This window comes from Macaca thibetana, chromosome 12, assembly GCF_024542745.1.
Source record: "Macaca thibetana thibetana isolate TM-01 chromosome 12, ASM2454274v1, whole genome shotgun sequence".
Classification (NCBI taxonomy): domain Eukaryota; kingdom Metazoa; phylum Chordata; class Mammalia; order Primates; family Cercopithecidae; genus Macaca; species Macaca thibetana.
This window is the reverse complement of record NC_065589.1, coordinates 38,095,384-38,116,686: the sequence shown is the minus strand read 5'-3', so window position 1 is coordinate 38,116,686 and position 21,303 is coordinate 38,095,384. Positions and strand designations below refer to the sequence as shown.

Genomic DNA, 21,303 nt, shown 5'->3' with positions numbered 1-21,303 from the left:
AATGTTCAACTTTCTTTCTTCAAGAAACTTTATTCAAGTATCCACTGACTTCCCAATTACTTTGGTTATAATCCAGTTTATTGTCCATAGGCCCTGGGTTCATTCTGGCAAAAATGTATGTAAAAGCCTTAAGTCCATGACTTATTGTCTATTAATTTATCTCCTCTTGAATTTACTTATAAGTTCTTTTTGTTCTTTGCTAGAATAAGTTGCTTTGGTTTTAAGAATTGGTCTCAAAATAATGTGACAAAAAATAATTGGTTGGGGGTGACTGTTATTGTGACAATATTTGTAGGTTGGTACTGGGGTCAATGGAGAGTTGAGGCAGCTCCAAAAGTGCTTTCATCTCACGAGCCACTGAAATCTCAAGGTTTTGGCTTTTTGATTCCTTCAACACGAAGCAGCCAATCCTCTTCTATTCTGTAGCCTAAATACTAGAAGGAGCCAATCTGTCTGGCTTAGCTGATCACCAATGACTTTACTTGCTTTTAATATCAGATTATATCATGGGTTGGCTAGCCTATGCATGGCTGTCCTTGGGTCAGGGACCACTCTTAGTCTTATCTATAGCTATCCTAGTCCTTTCTATATAGCACTGCCTCTTTGAGTAAGGAACTTGCAACTTAATGAAACTTATTGGATTTGGTAGAGGCATGACCAACATATGCTACTCATTGTCAATACCACCATTTTGTGGGTATCACTTGCTGGAAGTTTTATGTATGTGGTAAACTGATAGTTCTTTTTGTTTGCTGTGAAATTGCTCTTTTCAAGTCTTGTGAGATAAGTTGAAGTCCACATATTACCAATTTATTTTCTTTATTTATATTCTGATTATATAATAAAAGAGCATTTAAAAAGTTGTAACAAATATGTATTAACAAGTGTGCACATGTTTGAAGGAAAATATGGATTAAATCATTTTTCGATATTGAAATAAAATTATACTTATTCATGTATACATGTAGCAAGCATTAATGACTTTATTAAATAATTTTATACAGAGGAATCATAACTCTAAATCAAATAGTCTTTCAAATCTTCCATTATGAATTCATGGATTAGTGTCTAAAATTATAGCATATAAAATAAATGAAATATTATCAGATAGCACTATAGTTTGACTGCAGCATTTAATATTAATAAGATTTTTGGATTTGCTGCTTACAGTACTATGCAATCATAGCTAAACCAAACTATTCATTTGAGTTGATAACTGAGCAAAAGTAGAAATTTTTTAATTTCTTAAATAATGATAGAAATTAATGGTGATTTTGGCTATCAGGGAAGAGCTTATATTTCACTGTTAAAATGTAGAAGTACTTTCTCTTGAGAAAAGCATGAATTTAGCCTAGTCTGGGAAAAAAAATTCATTTTGCAAATATACCAGATTGAATTGGAAACACTGTTAGTGCTTCTCCAAAATTTAAAATATTAGTGAGATTTAAAATCTCTATTTATGAATTGTTGTAGAAGCCCACTAGGAAAGTCCTTCCGGGCAAGTTATTAGGTTCATTCCCAAACACTTCCTTGCCCTTCTCCTTGCTATCTGGCTTCCCGCCAGTCCTGCTGGCACTACACACTGCTAGAAGCATGGAGGGGGGAAGACAAGAATCCAGGGGGTGGGTATTTCTCTCTCGTCTTCTTTTCTTTCTCTTTCTCTCCCCTGGTTGTGTTTTCTGGCTGTGGCTGCAACTCCTCCTGATTGTTGCCGGTCTTCTCTGGACAGGCTCTGTCCCCAGGCTCCCAGCTCAGTCCTTGCTTTGGTTTTAGCTCCTGCCAGGCAGCCCAGCTTCTGAGTTCTGCTAACATTCCGCATCCTCCCTGCATGCAGCCAGTCCTCGAGAAAGAAGCAGCTTCCTGCTGTGGCTAATCTCTGAATTGCCTTCCCATATCTTGCTTGCCTTCCTAGCCCTTTCATCAACAGTGTAATTAATTTCTCGTATTCAACTCTCTCTATTTGATATAGGGTATGTTTTCAGTTTGCCTGACCGGACCCTGAATCATATGGCATTTCTCCACTTTCCATTCATAGAATAGCAGGCTAAAAGGACTTTACATTAAGCAATGATGCAGTTTACTACTTTGGACAAACATACGCAAAGGCGGAGATATTTTACAAATATGTACATATGTGATGCTTCACTTAAATTCAGCCTGATATGACTTACTCCAACATCTTTCTTTTGGATTCTTCCTAAATTCAGTCACTTCCTACTCAAAGTCTCTATGTATAAAGATGTCAAAATAATGACTCTCAAATGCTGTTTTATGCATATGACTCCTTTGTTCAAGCATCTAGAGGCTATCTCTTTGGTGCTTTAGATCCAAACTCCTTAATCTATTTCTCACAGCTGTCCCGGAATCATTTTCCTCTTCCTGAATCTTTCTAGCCTTATATCCTATGTTATGCTCCGATGAAACCTATCTGTTCTGGTCAAACTCTCTTGCTTTCCATTCTTAACATTCAATTTCCTGTTTTCTACTGTTGTGTCTTCACTAGGGCAGCAGCACCCTTTCTTATCACATCTTTGACATTGATAATACCTTATAGAGAATAAGAATAATACCTTATCATCATTAACAATTCATCATTATAAGCATATGTAACTTCTCCAAATCTCCCTTTTTTGAATATGGACATTTTCCACGATTCTAGTCTAAGCCCTATTGCCTTTTCATCTTAAACTCCTTCTTTGGATGATCTCTTCTCTTCTGACAAGTTGAGCTTCAGTCTATGACCCCTGAATCTCAATATATAGTCTTTAGACTTTCTCCTGAGCTCCAAACTTTGTATTTCCAGCTGACTAAACATTTCTATCTGGTTGCTTTGCAGGCACATCAAACTTAGAATGTTCCAACTGAACTTACTCTTTTTTCCCCAACATCTGCAAAGGCCTCCCCACTTTCCAACTTCCTTAGCTTTAACTTTTAACTAATACTGTCACTTCTTCTTCTTCTTCTTCTTCTTTTTTTTGAGATGGAGTCTCACTTTGTTGCCCAGGCTGGAGTGTACTGCCACAATCTTGGCTCACTGCAACCTCTGCCTCTTGGGTTCAAGTGATTCTCGTGCCTCAGCCTCCCGAGTAGCTGTGATTATAGGCGTGCACCACCATGCCTGGCTAATTTTTGTATTTTTAGTAGAGATGGAGTTTCACTATGTTGGGCAGGCTGGTCTTGAACTCCTGACTTCAGGTGATCCACCTGCCTCAGCCTCCCAAAGTGCTAGGATTACAGGGGTGAGCCACCGCGCCCAGCCAATAATGTCACTTCTTAACTAGTTGTCTAAATTAGAAACCAGTGTTTCTTAATTTTTCCCCAAAGCTTACCATCCACCATCTATCACAAATCCGGAAAGATATCCCCAATCTTCCCTTCTTCATCATCTATGTTGCCTTAGTCTTCTAGGAGGCCACTGCTGTAGACAATCTCTTCTACCTCATTTCCTGCCTGTCTTTTGGCTCATTAATGCTCCAGGAACCAAACTGGCTTTTTCTTAATTCCTAAAACACATCACTCTTGGTCTTATCTCAGAGATATCTGCATTTACTGTCCACCTTTTCTCTGAGTTCTTCCCAAAGTAACTTTTTTTCTCTTACCAATCCAATATAAATAGGTTCTCCCTTACCCAGTTATTCTCTATTACACAAGCCTGCTATTTATATCTTTGATTATACTTTATAACAATGTGCAAATATTTTGTCCATTTGGTGAGTCATTCATTATCTGTCTTCCTCACTAGAGTCTAAGCTTCATAGTCACTTTGTGCTCAGTTACATTTAGGTGTTGAAAAACTGCTGTTGCATTAGAAAATGAATGGTGGATTGAATGAACGAAGCAGGGGCTTCTGCCCATCTCCCAGGTCCTCTGCATTCCACCAAACACAAATCTGATCATGTTATTGTCTTGCTTAAAATCCTTTGGTGGTTTATAATTTTCTGCAATAGTCATTTAAATACTCAGCAAACTTTTTTGATGTTTACAATTGTGGGGAGAATAAGTGTTCAGAATCTTAAGTTTAAATTGAAACTGCAGGAATAGGTAGAAGAATGAACGCCATACCAGCACTTCCTAGCCCAGTGAGAGTTCAAAGCCATGAGCCATGGCCAGCCGCAGTGGTTCACACCTATAATCCCAGCACTTTGGGAGGCTGAGGCAGGCGGATCACTTGAAGTCAGGAGTTCAAGACCAGCCTGGTAAACATGGTGAAAACCTGTCTCTACTAAAAATACAAAGATTAGCCACGTGTGGTGGTACACACTTGTAATCCCAGCTACTTGAGAGGCTGAGGCAGGAGAATTGTTTGAATGCAGGAGGCAGAGGCTGCAGTGAGCCAGGATTGCACCACCGTACTCCAGCCTGTGCAACAGAGCGGGACTCTGTCTCAAAAACAACAACAACAAAAAAACAACAACAAACCAGAAAGCCTTGAACCAATGTTGGTCAAATATCTAATGTTACAAATTCTATTACCAGGCAGACAGGGAAGTGAAGAAAGCACTGGACTATGATCCAGAGGTTCTGGTTTCTGATTCTGGCTGAACCAGTTTCATTGACTTTTCTAGTTCAGGTTCCTCATCTACAAACTGAGGATATTGTATCAGGTAATCTCCAAGGCCCCATTCAGCTCTGTAATTCTGTGATTCTCAGATACTAGATTAAATGTTTCAGGATTGTTTTTTGAGCAGCAGATGAAATAATATGTAGATTGTGAACTAGAATACACATCTTAACTTCAGTTTTGCTATGATCCTGGCACCCTCATTACAGAGCTAGTTACACTTTGTCTCCATAAGTTGTGTAGTTGAAGTGTAGTTTCTACGTATCATTTGAATTGTTTCACTTTGGAAGCAGTTTCAGACTCAATGGAAATAAGTGACATTTAGAAATGCTAGTAAATGGAAAAAAAGTTGAAGGAGGGCAATATATCTTGCCTACTATGTGTTGAGTGCTTTATGTGTGTTACACCTTAAAATAGAGTTATCATCCCATTTTACAAAAAAGGAAAGTGACATGTGCCTAAGATTACTTAGCTTATCATGGTGCATACCTGATTTAAACACTGAAACGTCCAGGGCCAAATCTCTCTCTACCTTCTGTCAATTACATGGATGCCCATTCACTTCCTCTCCAAGTAACAGGATATAAATGAGAGTCAGAAAGTGGCCTTCAATAAAGTAAGGAGAATTGAAAAGAGAACTCTTGGTTGCACCCTTACCTCAAAGCTATCTTTGGACAGTTGAGCTTGTTGGAGAGCACCCATGACCACTGCTATTGGCCCTCTTCCTAACAGTCTTCTACAGATGCCTAAAGGTGAAAGGACCTGGTCCTATCCAGAGTAGGGCCTATTCCTGTGCTTACCGTTAACGGGCCCCAGTGAGCCTCAGGGAAGGAGATCACACAATGAGGAAAACATCTAACTAATAATCAAAATTAACTAAATATAACAGCATCAGAACAGTTTCCTTGCTTTTGGTTGTTCATTTTATTTTTTTTAAGAGATGCTCATTTCATGATTCAGCTTCTTTTCAAGAAAACAAACTTAGGGAGAATATTAGTTTCTACAGAGTAGAATTCAATGTAAGAAGGGGTGATACAGCTGTGTCATTTGTGAAGACTTGTGAGTCTTGCTTATAGGATAGGCAAAAAGATGGACCTTCCAAAAAGCCAGTGGCCCATAATATTCCCCTTAGGGTGAAGAGCATTGTTATTTGTGCATCCAGGAGAGCTACAGAAATAAATAACCAAAAATGTCAACAAATGAATGCCATGCAGTATTTAGAGACAAACAGCTCTAAAGAAGAATCCATTCTTGTCCAGTTAAACAATAACCCAGACCATTTGCTTTTAAGTATAAAAGAGAAAAAAATGAAAACTAATACCCATTTTTCCCTTTCTTTTTTTATGCAATCATTCTTGCACCTGCTTTCAGAAGGAAGCAAAGAATGCAATCTTTTATACTAATGCTCCAAGGGCTTTAGAAGTAAGGTAATTAGTAAAATAGATTCAATTTTTTTTGTGATAAATAGTACTTGCTATAAATAATTCCTTGAAAAGTAAAAATATTTTGTTTAATAGTACAAAACATGAGACTCGATTACCGGTCAACTACAGATAAAATATCATTCTTCATTCAATGTACACCTGATAGTACCTGACATTTTAGTTACACTTCCTCAAGGTAGGGCGGTTTAATAATATTGATCAGGATTATTGTTCTTTCTCTGTATAACACTTCTTTACTGGCTACTCCAGTACTTGGTAAGCTGTTGGATAACAAATGGAAAAATATCACATCACAGGCAATATTTATCCACCGAGCAGGCAAAACAAGAAAATGGAACCCAGGCTTAGGATCCTCTAGTGTTACTCAATCAAGGCAAATTATTTATTGTCTTCTGCCCAGGAGGTCCCATGGGGCATAAAATACTGATTTAGGAATTTGCTGGGCATGAATGACTGTGTGTTGCAGTTGTGTTCTTTTTTTTTAATCCCTTGATAATATATGATAAATTGTTTCTATATATGCTGTGATGAGGCTGAATAACAAATTAAACCTGGCTATTTAATAAACGCAAAATGTAAACACTAAACTCTTCATACTAACTTAGGACTATAAAAGGTCACCCAGTGGTGTGCAGAATTGCACAATGCACTGATCACATCCTTGTCTAGAGTCATCTCTTCCTTCATCTCACAATGGCGTGGCCTCTGCTGCATCCCCTAGGTCCCGATTCTAATTTCCCAAGTGGAATTCGGAGAGCTGGAGTGTTCTTTATGGTTCGCTTGGAGATTCTCGAAGCCAGGACTTTGGGTGGAGGGTTCCATATATTGGGAAGGAGCTGAAGCTGGGCTAAGAGGGAATTTGTGGAGAGGAGAAGGGAGCTATTCATGACCCAAGCAGCAGAAAATGAGTCTGGAGCAACTGTAAAGCAAAAAGCCATGAAGCAGGAAGGATGGCAACATGCAAAGTTATTTCATCAGTGGAAAATCTTTGCTCCATACCATTCTATAGGTCCATATAACACCCAATATTAAAAGTGAGGGCCACACATTAATGCATGGCACCAGTATCTATTTGTTAGTTTGATTTACTCATTGGTACTTCTCATGTAAGAAACGGCACTGCAGTTATGATGAAGACTGGAATCAGATGACCTGGGTTTTAAGCCAGCCTCTGCTACTTTCTAAGAATGAGATTTCAACCAAATCATTTAACCTCCTTTGGCCTCAGCTCCTCGTCTCTGAAAAGAGGATAAAGTGTCTCCTTTGAAGAGAGCTGGCCTGAGAATGGAGACCACACTGAGGGACAGATAGAGCCAAGAGCTGGAGAGAGCTAGCTGGCCCCTGAGGACATAGTTTGAGTTCCTGCTTTCAACCTTGTCTCAATGGAGTGCTCTCTGGATCTTCTGATTTTATGAGGCGATCAATTCTGCCCTTGGTTTATTTAAATACAAATTAGTTTGTATTGGATTTACAACGGACTTGGTTTACATGATCCTCTTGGTTGCCACTGACCTTCTATACATAGAAGACAACCAATATATACTTACTGGATGTATGAATGAGCTAAAATTTATTTTTTTAAAAACCCTCTTGAAACCGATGAATTTAATCTCCTGTGCATTATCATACCATCCTAGGCAATTCAAGTTCTCTTTAAGTGTGTCCACATAGGAGCAAATCCTTCTGCAGAGAAACACATGATGCAGCCCCGAGGGTCTTGCTGGATGAACTGGATGGCTAAGAAAACTGCAGGGAGAGACCAGAGATTGAGCTCGGAAGACCTGAGTTCTTTTCAACAGAACTAACACCATGGTCTGCTCAGTCTCTTGACCTCTCCGAGCACCATTCTTGATGCACAAGATGCGAAGAATAGTATCTACCTACAGGGTAGTTGTTAAGCTCAAAGGAACTCATTTACATGAGAGGTAAGAATGAAACAAATGTAGTTTGTTGGTTTCCCCCACATATTCCCATTTCAATTGGTGATGGATACACACCTGCCAAATCATGAGTCTAAAGGTGTTAACTTTTTTTTTCCTAATAAAATGCACAACGGTAGTCGCATTCCAGAAGGCTATGTGTCAACACACGCGATCATGTCTGGGTCTTGGGTGTGACCTTTGGCCGAATACTCAGCGTCCTCGAGGGTCTGTAAAAGGAAAAGTTTCCACCGCCGCGTTCTCTCCAAGGTTCCCTTCAGCTCTGCTATCCCAGGGCTCCTCAGGGCAGCGGCAAGGGCTGTGCTTAAGGCGAGTTCCCCAGGTGATGGGAATGCCCACTTAAGTTTGAGGAGCACTGGTTTAGAACTTGTTTGAGGGAACGTCTTAAAAAATGCTGCTCACCTAAGTGTGATTTTTGATCCATTAAGGCCCGCCTCTCTTAGGCTCCTCGGGCCACGCTTGCATCTCAGCACCTGGCAGCCTCGCCCCTTGGGTGTTTTTGGCGGGCGTGACGAGAAGCACCTGCTCCTGGGCTCCTTTTGCATCTTGCTGCAGTCCCCTCCTGTGAAAGGTGCAGCTCTGCAGTCACCTCGCTCTTCCCTCGGGTGTTCTTTCTGAGATCCGGTTTCAATCCCCGAGTGTGTAGCCCTCGGATCCCCTTACAACTCCCCAGAGCTCCGTGTGCATGCGTGCGAGAGGGAGAGAGACAGGCAGAGACCCAGGTGATGAGACGAGGCTCCCGGGCTCCAGTTACCGGCCCGCAGGGCCGGGGCACGGCGTCGCCCAGCGCGCGGCGGGGCCCGGGAGCGCCGCGGCCCCTTTAAGAGCCGGGCCCAGGCCGGCCCCGGGACCGCGGGAGCCCAGAGCGCGGGCGCCGCGGAGGAGTTGGGAGCCGGCGCAAAAGTTTCCTCCCAACTCCGGCCCCGCGCGACGCCGCCGCCGCCCACTCCAGCTCGGGGCCTGGGGCCGGCCCTGCCACCACCGCCAGGGCCAGGGCCACAGCCAGCGACAGGGCAGGGCCGGCAGTTCCGCTTTGGTGGGCGCGGAGCAGCCGCCTGGGCCAGGCAGGAGTAGGAGCAGGAGCGGGAGGAGGAGGAGGAGGAGCCGGGCCGCGGAGCCGCCGCGTCCCGGGCAGCCGGGCACCTGGGAGGTAACCCCTCTCCACGGCCGCTCCTCCCCGATTCCCGCCACCTGCTCGGGTGAAAGGGGCGCTGCTGCGAGCCCCCGGGCCTCAGGGTGCTCCGGGGAGCGGCGCCCCGGGTCTCCGGGCCCACCCGCCCCGGGCCCCGGGCCCCGGGCGTCCTCCGAGAGTAGGGGCTGCGCCCGCGGGGTCAGACACCTGTTCGGCCCGGCCCGGCGTGGTCGCCGGGGGCCAGGATGAAAGTGACCGTGTGCTTCGGCAGGACGGGCATCGTGGTGCCCTGCAAGGAGGGCCAGCTGCGCGTGGGCGAGCTCACCCAGCAGGCGCTGCAGCGGTACCTGAAGACCCGGGAGAAGGTGAGCGCGGCGCGGAGGAGGGGGGCGCGGCTGCAGTCAAGGCACCTGCCAGGTGCGACCCGGCGGCCACACTCAGGGGGATGCAGAAAACCCAGGGGATTATGGGGCACTGCCTGTAGCTGAAGTTGTTGTCGATTGCTAAGAGTAGTCATCTGGGTGTCTTTGGGCATTTGTGGGCCTTGAGCTCCGAGGGTCGTGGGTGGACCCGCAGCATTGGATTCTCTTGGGAGCTCCTTAGAACTGCACAATACGGGGACTTACTCCAAACCCACCGACTCAGGATCTGCTCTTTAAGGAGACCCCCAGGTGATTGGAATGCCCACTAAAGTTTGAGGAGCACTGGTTTAGAACTTGTTTGAGGGAACGTCTTAGAAAGTGCTGCTCACCTAAGTGTGATTTTTGACCCATTAAGGCCCGCCTCACTTAGGCTCCTTGGAGTTAGAAAGTTGACTGTGCAAGTGACACATACTCGGAAGTTAACAACTGATGGGGCCTTTGGAGTTTCAGCCATGTGAGCTGCCCTGTCTCAGTAACTTGGGCAGGAACTCAGGTGGGAGAACGCTGTTTGCTTAGCCAACCTGTCTACATTTTGAGTGTTTTCAGTTTGTCACAGATTCTATGAGCATTTACTATGTGTGTGGGCTGTTGTCAGGTCCTGAGTGATTATTAAAATGAGAAAGACGTCCCTAGCTCTGTAGCTGAAGTCAGGAACAAGTAGAAATTAAGTGACAGTTGTTTTAAAGCGTTCAATACATGTTGAGAAAATATCTGGCAGTAGAACTTACGCCAAGTATTTGGGTAACATTGGGCCTCTGGGACTTCCTCAATGAAACTTTTAAATGAAGGCATTGAATAACCTTTTAATTTTTTGAATCTTCACATGGAACATTTTGTATGTCCCAAATCTTCCTCAAACAGGGCAAGTCACAAATTCTTGTTTTAGGGGTCAATTGTTCTCTTAATATTTGATCTCGTGCCATGTGACTAAAATAGTGGGTTGGTCAATCTAGTGATAGAAAAATGTAAGTTTTCATTTCCTTTAACTTCTTATCGGTTATCCAAAGCATAAAAGTAATTGTTTCTTACAAGTATATAGCCTAGGGGTTTAAGAAAATACTTGCAACTTCTTTGCCTCCATTAAGAATTATTATACAGAAAAAAAAAATTCAGCTCTGGATAAATACGTGTATATTGCTTTGGATTCTCAAGAACTGGAGGAGAGTACAATGAAAGGTCTATTAATATATTAAATATAACCCCTAAAGATGAACTCTTTACTGATGGAATTGAGGTAGAGGAGGGAAAATATTAAAGTGGCTTAGAAAGCTAAGTGAAAATCTGCAATGTGTGCATGTGTGTGCGGGTGTGTGTGTTTGCCATTGTTAAAATAGTGTTTGCTGTTTAAATCATGTAATTGAGTTAACTGAGATTTAAACAAGTAACCGATTTTCTTTTAAATTGTATTTCACTAACTTTTGAAAGTGAGCTAAGGTTAATAGTAACAACATTACTCCAGACAGATTGAAATAGATCTTACTGAAGGATTGTCTTACAGAATTGAAGTTACCTTTTAACTATTAAATAATTTATGCCCTCAAATCTTGTATATTTGGAAGTTTAGTACAGGAGGCTGTCCAAGTAAGAGAGAAACTACAAGCTTGTAAATAACATGAAGAGAACTAACCAGCTGATATTTAATGCACTATAATTTGATCTTAAAAGTTGTTAAAAAGCTATTGATATTCTGGACTGGAAACGTAACTTACCACAGAACAATGTAATTGCATTGATCAGTTTACTATTATTACCAGACTTATATTTTTCTGTTTACATTTATATATTAGTGAATGTGACATTTAAAGGTCACCTGCAGCGTATGAATCCTTCCTCTTTTTTTCACTTTTGAAATTTCATTTTAAGAAGTAGTAAGTGATGATTTTTTCCCCTCCCCAAGTATTCTTCTCCCATAGTTTCATTTTAAATAATATTGTAATCCTAACAAGATTTAACTAATATTAAATAGTATTCATAATGGCACTAAAAGGTCAATAAATATTCTAACAAATTCCATGCTTTTATTTTTTTCAATGGGAAAAGGCCAGAAATGTCAAAATTCAATTTGAAAAACAATATGTAATAAGTTCACTTTCTGTAAATCAGTGAAAGACACCTAAAAGGTTTGTATCCCTGGACAGCAAGGTCTTAAGCCCTGCACTTTGTAATAATAATCACACTAACAAATAACATGTATTGTGCGTATTCTGTGCAGGGGCCCTGTTTTAGGAGCTTTATGCTTATGACTTATTTCTCCCAACGACCTTAGGAGGTAGGTACTATTATTATCCCGATTTACAAATCGGGGGAAAAAGAGACACAGAGACATGACAAGTAAGTGGTAGATTTGGGTTTAGAAACCAGGAACTGTGTCTCTAGATGTTTGCTCTCAGCCATTAACTGCATAGCCTAGTACTATATATGTTGTTATGAATTGGAATTTATCCATATTATTTTTAATTCTTGTTTTAAAAAGACATTTCTATCTACAACTGCCATATCACATCAACCTAAAAATAGCAATTTTGCTTCTTGAATAGTGATGGGACATCCACAAGTTTCTCTTAATTATATATTTTATGAGGTCTACATGTAGAAAATCCAGTTTCTGAGGCAAATATTGTAGGATTTACAAATCATCTGTTGAAAATATTCCTCAGTCTAACTACAAATGGGAAAATGGGCAAGATCTTAGACATCCAGGTGGGGAGTGCTATAAAGAAACAAATTTGGTGGGAACATGAATGTAAAGTAAGTATTATTTTCTGAGGCACTGAGTCATTTAGATGGGAGAAAGATGGGTTTCAAGATTGAGGATGGAAGTTGAGGTTTCTAAAGTTTGGAAAGTAAGTGAAGCCCAAGGATACCATTCTAGATTTCATGCACAGCATCTGAGAAGTAACCACTGCCTGTTGAGAACAAAGAATACGTATTTGTGGAATGTTGGGAGCCCCCTGAATCAATATCAGATAAGGCCAGAGGTTGGTGCAATCCTGAAGATACAGGGGGAGCTTTTGAGAAGGCTTTATTTACCTTCTGAAGTCTGGGCCTTTGAGGTTCCTGCCGCCATTCGATGAACTCCATTGGAAAGGTGGTGGACTGAGAGGTGAGAACTGTGGGATTGCTTATCTCTGAATCCTGACACTTTATCAGTGTCCCAGCCTCCAAATCCAATTTAGTGAAGTTGTTAGTGGAGAAGTGATTGTCTTCTTATGTGCTCATGGTGGGGATCATTGAGTAATTAGTTAAATTTATCATCAAAATTATGTGTCACAGGTGAATGGGTAATTGAGCTGTATCCTGCAGGGACTCTCAACCCTGGCTGAACATCAGTCACCTCTAATTTTCACATTTAACATTTTAAACATTAGAAATACCTGTGTCCCTTTCTCCAAGATTCTCATTCATTGGGTTAGGAGTGGGTCCTGGGCATAGGTATTTTAAAGAGCACTCCAGGTGATTTTGATGCCCAGCCAAGGTTGGGCATCACTAATCTACTCTTCTAATTTTTTCGTGCTGCTGAACTCATTGGATTTTAAACTCTTTCGATGGCAGATACTGTGTCTTAGATATCTATGCACCAACCTGTTATTATGCACAATACGTGTTATTCGTTAATGGGATTATTATTACGAAGTACAGGGCTTAAAACCTTGCCATCCAGGGATTCAAACCTTTTAAGCATCTTTCACTGATTTACAGAAAGTGAATTTATTACACATTGTTTTTCAAATTGAATTTTGACATTTCTGGCATTTTCTCATTAAAAAACAACAACAACAAATAAAAGTATGGAATTTGTCAGAGTATTTATTGACCTTTTAGTGCCATTAGGAATACTCCTACTCCTACCCTCTACTCCTACCCTTAGAGAATTCTTCCTATAGAAGCTGCTTAAATAATTGCTTAAAGTGAACATTCATTTTATATAGACAATTGTCCCTTAGTATCCACAGGGGACTGGTTCCAGGACTTCCCTTGGATACCAAAATCTGCAGATGCTCAAGTTCCTGATATAAACTGCTGCAGTGTTTGCATGTAATCTACACACATCTTCCTGTATATTTTAAGTCATCTCTAGATTATTTATAATACTTAATACAACGTAAAAGCTATTTAAAAGTTGTTACACTATACTGTTTAAGGAATAGTGACAAGAAAGTTGTGTGTATTTGTCCAGTACAGATAGTTTTTTTCCTAAATATTTTTGATCTGTGGTTGGTTGAATCCACAGATGCAGAATGCATGGATGTGGAGGGCCGACTGTGTGTGTGTGTGTGTGTGTGTGTGTATTCACTGAGGATGAAGTGAATAAGGGAAAGACTTGTCTAGTAATGAGGACGTATAGTGTGTTCAGGGGTTGGAATGAATGAGAAATAAGAGCATTGAATTAATGGGATAGCAGGCCTGCTGGAATTTACAAAGGCCAATTTGTGGATCTGACTGTATATGTGAGTACTCTTTTTTAAAAAGGAAAAATTATATTTGATAGTGTTTTCAAGATGAATCTTTTCTGTATTCAGATATTTTGAATAATAAGTTTGTTTTACAAGTTGAGGCAGCTTCCCAGAACTGGGAATAGTCTGATTAGACTAACAATTCCATTCCCTGATTAACTGTGGGATCAGAATCTAAGAGAGTTTGTGTAGTAACAAGAATCTGGTATGGTAATGTGTGGGAGTAGCCTGGAGGAATAGGCTAGAACTCTTGAATTTTTAAACTTTTCAGGCTTTGATGCCTTGTTACCTAAATAGATTTTAAGGTTCTTGTATACACAAGCTAGGCCCAGACTGGATTCCTCAAATGCTTTTCAATTTATTGGGCACTGACTTACTTGAGTGCTTTATTTCCTATTCAGACCTCACTTCTTTACAGCATGTGGACAGAACTGACTCGCCATCAGCGTTACACATGCTTCCAACTTGGTTTTGGTTCTGCTACTCAGCTTGCAATGAGCAGCTTCTAAGTTTGCAAACAGAGGGCTCTTGGGCCTGCTGTGACCCACAGACATATTTTCGTAGGTCTGCTCAGTGTTATATTTTGACTTAGTTGTCAGCGTTTAAATATTTTGAGATTTCATGCAAAACTCCAGATTCCTATCTTCTTTGGGGGAAAAGCAAATCAGAAGCTCTGACAATGCTGGGCTTTACTTTCCCACATAGCAACCATCAGTTGGAGCTGAGACACCTCTGTTCTCTTTAGAAATAATTATTAATGCTCCAGTCTCCATTATTGCTTCCCTAACAGTGAGGATAAGTTATTGTTGTCATGTTTGATTGTTTTACTCTGTGCTTATTTTCTCACTTACGGCCTTAATGCATTGTTGCTATTTGCCTGGCCTGCTTGTGGGCATTTGAGTTTGTGCTCCTGGACCTTCTCTCCCCTCTCTCCTCTTTCTCTTCCTCTCTCTCTCACATACACATCCCCACACACCCTGTGTGTATAATCCATGCACATAGGGTTTGCTGAACCGGGTTTGGCTGGTTATCTGAGCTGAGTTAATTGCCCTGTGCGCAACTGGGAGCCACAGCCCTGATTTGTAGCTTAAGGCCCTATGCTTAATCAAGTGGCTTAGTTAACCAGGAATTCATTCCCAGGGTGTTCTGTGCCACAGATTCCCTTTGAAGAAGTTGGGCAAATGGTAATGTCAGATTTTTTGAGACTATTTTCTGAGTGTACTGTTAAAGACATCTGAGGAGTGTGTTAACCATTCAGAACTTTGGGCCTCTCTTGGAAAATCTGAAGCAATGTAGTGCAATAGAACTTTCTCGGATGAAGAGATGTTCTAGATTTGCACCTTTCAATAGGGCAGCCACTAGACACATGTGATTGTTAAGTATTTGAAATGTGCCTAGTGCAACTGAGGAACTGAATTTTAAATTTTAGTTTACTTAAATGTAAATCGCCACAAATGGCTTGCCTTAATGGACAGTTCAGGTCCAATGTTCTTCTGATGGGTTCTGTCAGCTGCTTTTGGAAACCACTGGCTTAAAGACCAGATCCCAGGCAGTCCTTAACTTGACATTGCTACTCAGTTCTGTTGAGAACTTTGCATTAGAAAGGGATCTTCAGCTACTCTTTGGTATCCACAGGTGGTAGAGAGAGCCTTTAAACCTTAAATGCTGCACCTAGACACTAGCACAAAAACTAGCTGGGTTGGAGAGTAAACCCAGGTCGGCCTCAGTTTTATACCTTTGGTGCAACAGGCTGAGGATGTACATCCTCTGTCTCTGGTACTGGGCGGAGAGTGGGCCAACGAGGAGCAGTGAACAAAAATCTGGGTCATTTTTAGTGAGATTTAGATGCTTCTCGACTGATAGAAATACTAAACATCTTCAGTTTAATTAAGTCCCAGCTATTTATCTTTGTTTTTATTGCATTGGCTTTTGGGTTCTTGGTCATGAAATCCTTGCCTAAGCCAGTGTCTAGAAGGATTTTTCCAATGTTATCTTCCAGAATTTTATAGTTTCAGGTCTTAGATTTAAATCCTTGATCCACTTTGAGTTGATTTTTGTGTAAGGTGAGAGATCAGGATCCAGTTTCATTCTGCTACATGTGGCTTGCCAATTATCCCAGCACCATTTGTTGAATAGGGTGTCCTTTCCCCAATTAATGTTTTTGTTTGCTTTCTTGAAGATCAGTTGGCTCTACGTATTTGGGTTATTTCTGGGTTCTCTATTCTGTTCCAATGGTCTATGGGCCTATTTTTATACTAGTACCGTGCTGCTTGGTGACTACGGTCTTATAGTATAGTTTGAAATCAGAGCTTTTCCATGCCAAAAGGAACGGTCAGCAGTGTAAACAGACAACCCACAGAGTGGGAGAAAATCTTTGCAATCTATACATCTGACAAAGGACTGATATCTAGAATCTACAATGAATTCTAACAAATTAGCAAGAAAAAAACCAAACAATCCCATCAAAAAGAAGGCTAAGGACATGAATAGACAATTCTCAAAACAATTTTCAAAAGAACATACAGAAATGGCCAACAAACATGAAAAAATGCTCAACATCACTAATGATCAGGGAAATGTAAATCAAATTACAATGCGATACCACCTCACTCTTGCAAGAATGACCATCATCAAAAAAATTAAAAAATTAGATGTTGGTGTGGATATGGTGAACAGGGAACAACACTTCTACACTGCTGGTTGGAATGTAAACTAGTACAATCGCTATGGAAAACAGTGCGGAGATTCCTTAAAGAACTAAAAGTAGAACTACCATTTGATCCAGCAATCCTGCTACTGGGATCTACCAAGAGGAAAATAAGTCATTGTATGAAAAAGATATTTGCACATGCATGTTTAGCAGCACAGTTTACAACTGCAAAAACGTGGAACCAACACAAATGCCCATCAGTCAACGAGTGGGTAAAGAAACAGTATATACACACATATACATATACATACACACACAATGGAATATGCCTCAGCCATAAAAAAAGAGTGAATTAATGGCATTTGCAGCAACCTGGATGAGATTGGAGCCTATTATGCTAAGTGAAGTAACTCAGGAGTGGAAACCTAAACATTGTATGTTCTCACTCATAAGTGGGAGTTCTCACTCATGAGTATGCAAAGGCATAAGAATGACACAAAGGACTTCGGGGACTCAGGGAGAAAGGGTGGGAAGGGCACAAGGGATAAAAGACCACAAATTTGGTGCTGTGCGTACTGCTCAGGTGATGGATGCACCAAAATCTCACAAATCACCACTAAAGAACTTAGTCATGTAATGAATCACCACCTGTCCCCCAATAATTTATGGACATAAAAAAATTTAAAAAATACTAAACATCTTAAGCACATGCTTCCTGGAACCTACACTCTTCTGACTTTTTCCCTATATATTGTCCATTCTCAGGCTCTTTGGCTGGTTCCTTCTTTCCTCCTCCACCTCTTAGTGCTGCAGTACCCCAGGACTCAATTCTTAAAATCTCCCCATCTCTCTCTACTTACAGTAATATGGTTCCAAATATCACTGGGGTAGCTCCAGCCCAGATGTCTTCCCTGAACTGCCAGCTCTATATACAGCTGTCTTCTTGACCCTTTGCCTGGACATCTGGTAGGCATCTCACACTTATAGCATGTGCCCAAATCAATTCCTAATCCCCAACTCCAAATCAAGTCCTCCTACAATCTAAGCATGTCATTAAATGGCAAGGCCATCTTTCTAGCTGTCCCGCCAGAAATGCTTGTCATCACCCTTGACCAATGTTTTTCTCTCATGATCCACATACAGTCAGTCTGCAAATCTGGTTGGCTCTGCTCTCATACTAGATTTGGAATCTGACTACTTTTCAGTCTCTTTCCTGTTGGTATACTGGAGCTTGTTTTTTATTATGTTTTTCTTTAGATAGACTTTAGTGTCTCCATTTCTGACTCTAAGACTCCCACATTACTGTCTCTCCTTAAAACAAAAGCTAAAGTGATAATTAAAAATTCTAGTCAGGTCATGTAATTCTTCTACTGAAGAGCTTCTGATGGCTCACGTCTCTCCTAAATGGCCTTTGAAGTGCTACATGATCTGACTATCTGTGCAGAAAAAAGTTAACATAGCAGGCCTGAGACTACTATCCTTAGAAAGCCCTGCTTGCGAAGCTAGGCCTTGGCTGGTGGCATCTGGAAAGTCAGATTTGTGGAGGGCTACCACCATTCCCTTATCGGAATGGCTCACTGTGCAAAACTGTTTCTGCAAACAATATGGCTTATGCTGAACACCTGGTCTTTTTCTGGGAGTCTGGAATTTTTGTACATGCTAAGCAGAAGGTGCCTATGTGATCAGTCCACAGTAAAAACCTTGAGTGTTGGGTCACTAATGAGTGCTCCTGGTAGGCAACATTTCACACATGTGGTAAGAACTCACTGCTGCGGGAATTAAGCAAGTCCTCTCCACTAAGGGAAGACCCTTGGAAGCTTGTGTCTGGTTTCCTCCAGACTTCACCCTGAATGCCAGTTTCTTTTGCTGATTTGGCTTTGTATCTTTTCACTAATAAATTATATCCACAAAGGGCCTGGCACAGTGGCTCACACCTGTAATCCTAGCACTTTGGGGGGCTGAGGTGGGTGAATCACCTGAGCTCAGGAGTTCAAGATCAGCCTGGGCAACATGGCGAAACCCTGTCTCTACTGAAAATACAAAAATTAGCCGGGCGTGGTGGCACACACCTGTAATCCCAGATAATTGGGAGGCTGAGGCAGGAGAATTGCATAAACCTGGGAGGTGGAGATTGCAGTGAGCCGAGATTGCATCACTGCACTCTAGCCTGGGCAACAGAGTGAGACGCTGTCTTAAAAAAATGTGATATCCATGAGCATGGTATATGCTGAGTTCCTTGAGTTATCTTGGTGAATCATTGAACCTGGAAGGTCTTGGGGACTCCAGCACCCTATCTCTTACTTCTCTGACCTCATCATCTACCACACAGCCTTCTGTGCTCCTGCCTCAGTCATGCTGATCTCTTGTCATGTTATACAAGTGTGCCAGACAGACTCTTACTTCGTGCTATTTTCTCTCTTCCTAAAATATTTTCTTTCAGTTATCCACCTATCTGCCTCTTTCATAATTTCCATCTGAAATAATTGTTTTCTTCTTCAGGAAACCTTCCTGACCACCCTACTTATAATTATAACCTTCTGACCACCCTTTCTATTGCCATTCCCTGATTTAGTTCTATCTGCAGACCTCATTCTTCCTACCATACCACTTACTTTAACTGTATTTCTTGTCTCCACCACTAGAATATTAACTTCAATGAAGGTAGAGATAGCTGTCTCTTTTGTTCATGTCTGAACCCTTAGCTCCTAGAAGAGCACCAGGTCATAGTAGAGTATCAGTAAGTTCTTTTCAAAGAAGTAATTCTTTTACCATGCATCCATCACCACCTGTTGCAGCTATCTCTTGTATTTATTTACAAACTATCACCAAAATATAGTAGCTGAAAATACCACTCAACATCATGATTGTGTAGGTCAGGAATTTGGACCAAGCACAAGGGGGAAGTTTCTCTGTGATGTTTTCTAGGTCTGGGATGCTCAAGATGGCATCTTCACTCGCATGTCTGGTGCCTCAGCTAGAATGGCTCTACTAGCTGTGAAGATAAAGCAACCACTCTCTGCTTTGATGAGTTTCATGGCCTCCCGGATGATGAGGCACACACGTGAATAAGCCAGTTTTGCTTTAGTGGTATGTTTGCAGGGATACAATATAGACAAATAATGACCTTTGAAAGAGAAGACACTGAAGCTATTTTGAAAGATGATGAGGAATTTTCCAGGAGAAAAGTGAGATAAGACCTTCTAGGTGGAGGGAAGAAAGTGGTTGAGGGAGTTGTGAAAAGTTGAGCGTAGCCTGAAGAGGAGTGGGTGTACACACTAATTTGGACCAGATGGTGATGGTCCTTGGGTGCTGCCCTAAGGGATTTTCATGCTGTCTTAATGTAGCTCTCCATTTTATTACCAATATACTCACATTTTGCTTAATTTGCATGAGTCTAAAATGTGTATAAACTTAAAATGGAGCATTTTCAGAAAATAGGGGAATAAATGATCTAACTTTGTAGTATGTCTGTTAAGGCCTCATCACTCGGTTATGCTGGTTTTCACACCTTCCCCTGCAAAACTGTTTTCAACAAAATTATCAAGATCTAGTAGCTAAAGTCCATGGTTACCTTCTACTTCTTGTTTTTGATGATGTCCCACCTTTTAAAACTCTCTACCCATGGGCTTTTCAGGATTTTTTTTTTTTTTTTTTTTTTTTTTTTGAGATGGAGTTTTGCTCTGTCACCTAGGGGATTTTCAGGATTTTTAAACATCTGTCTTCTTTTAGGCTTCACAGATGTCCTCTCTACCATCTTCTTGTATGTTGGTACACTGGGGTTCTGGCCTTTTCCTCCATGGGATCTCATTCACCGCGTGGCTTCACCTACCCTCAAATACACACTTCTAGCCCTGAACTTGCTCCAGAACCCAATATCTGCCTGCCTCTGGACTTCATTACTGGATGTCCCACAGACAATTCAAGCCCACTCTATTCTCTGTGAATCTGCTTGCCCCATTCCTTATAGACTGTTGCTCCGCACATGGTACCATCATTCACTTGGTTGTGTAATCCAGAGACCTGGATATCCTTCACACCTCCCTCATATTCCACCACATGTCCAGTCACTCAGAAATTTCTTTTGATGCTTTGAAGTGATCTCTCTTGGATCTGCTTCCTCCTTATCGTCTCTATATCCCAAGAACAGAGAATCTTATTTATTTTCTTATCTCTGTTTTTAGCACATATTTGATATATAGTATAGATACTATAAATGCTTGCTAAACTATGTCAAATTCCACATTTTTAAAATAAAAATGAGAATGAGCTTGTAGTCAACACGGTGTTTGTAAGTTTGGAGTCTTTATATACTGTATATATACATTTAAAAAAAATCTAAATGCAACTTCTCTCTTGATTATCTTCAAATGCCTAATCATCTCCACATTTGCTGTAGGCAGTAGTTTAGTGTTCCATTATATCTGTCACACTGATTGTCTTAAGTAACAGCTTCAAATTCTGACAGGTTAACTTGCTTCTTAGATTTTTCAGACTGAGTGCTCTGTAGTTCTGGATTTTCCATGAAGCAACATAATTTTTTTGCTTCATGTAGATTTCTGTGATGCCATCTCTTGTGTTTGGAAAATGTTTGATTTTCAGCATTCATTAATTTCATGTTGATTTTAAAATTATCTGGATTATCTCAATTTTGATGAACTATTTATTTTTGACAGGCATGTTATCTCTGTCTTAGGAGCTA

At 41.1% G+C, this 21,303-nt stretch overlaps 1 protein-coding gene across 4 annotated transcripts in view; it reads left to right on the top strand.

Moving 5' to 3' along the window:
- The first annotated feature begins 9,238 nt into the window (after positions 1 to 9,238).
- PARD3B (par-3 family cell polarity regulator beta) overlaps positions 9,239 to 21,303 on the top strand; it is a 1,099,140-nt gene continuing 1,087,075 nt past the window's right edge. For 3 of the 4 annotated variants that reach the window (XR_007718129.1, XM_050750806.1, XM_050750805.1), the window contains exon 1: positions 9,303 to 9,443. Coding sequence is in view for 3 of the 4 variants with exons in the window: in XM_050750806.1 (XP_050606763.1) it covers positions 9,324 to 9,443 (120 nt within the window). In the remaining variant the exon portion in view is untranslated. Of the gene's footprint in view, positions 9,444 to 21,303 lie in introns of all 4 variants that reach the window. The other variant, XM_050750804.1, reaches the window with a different exon arrangement.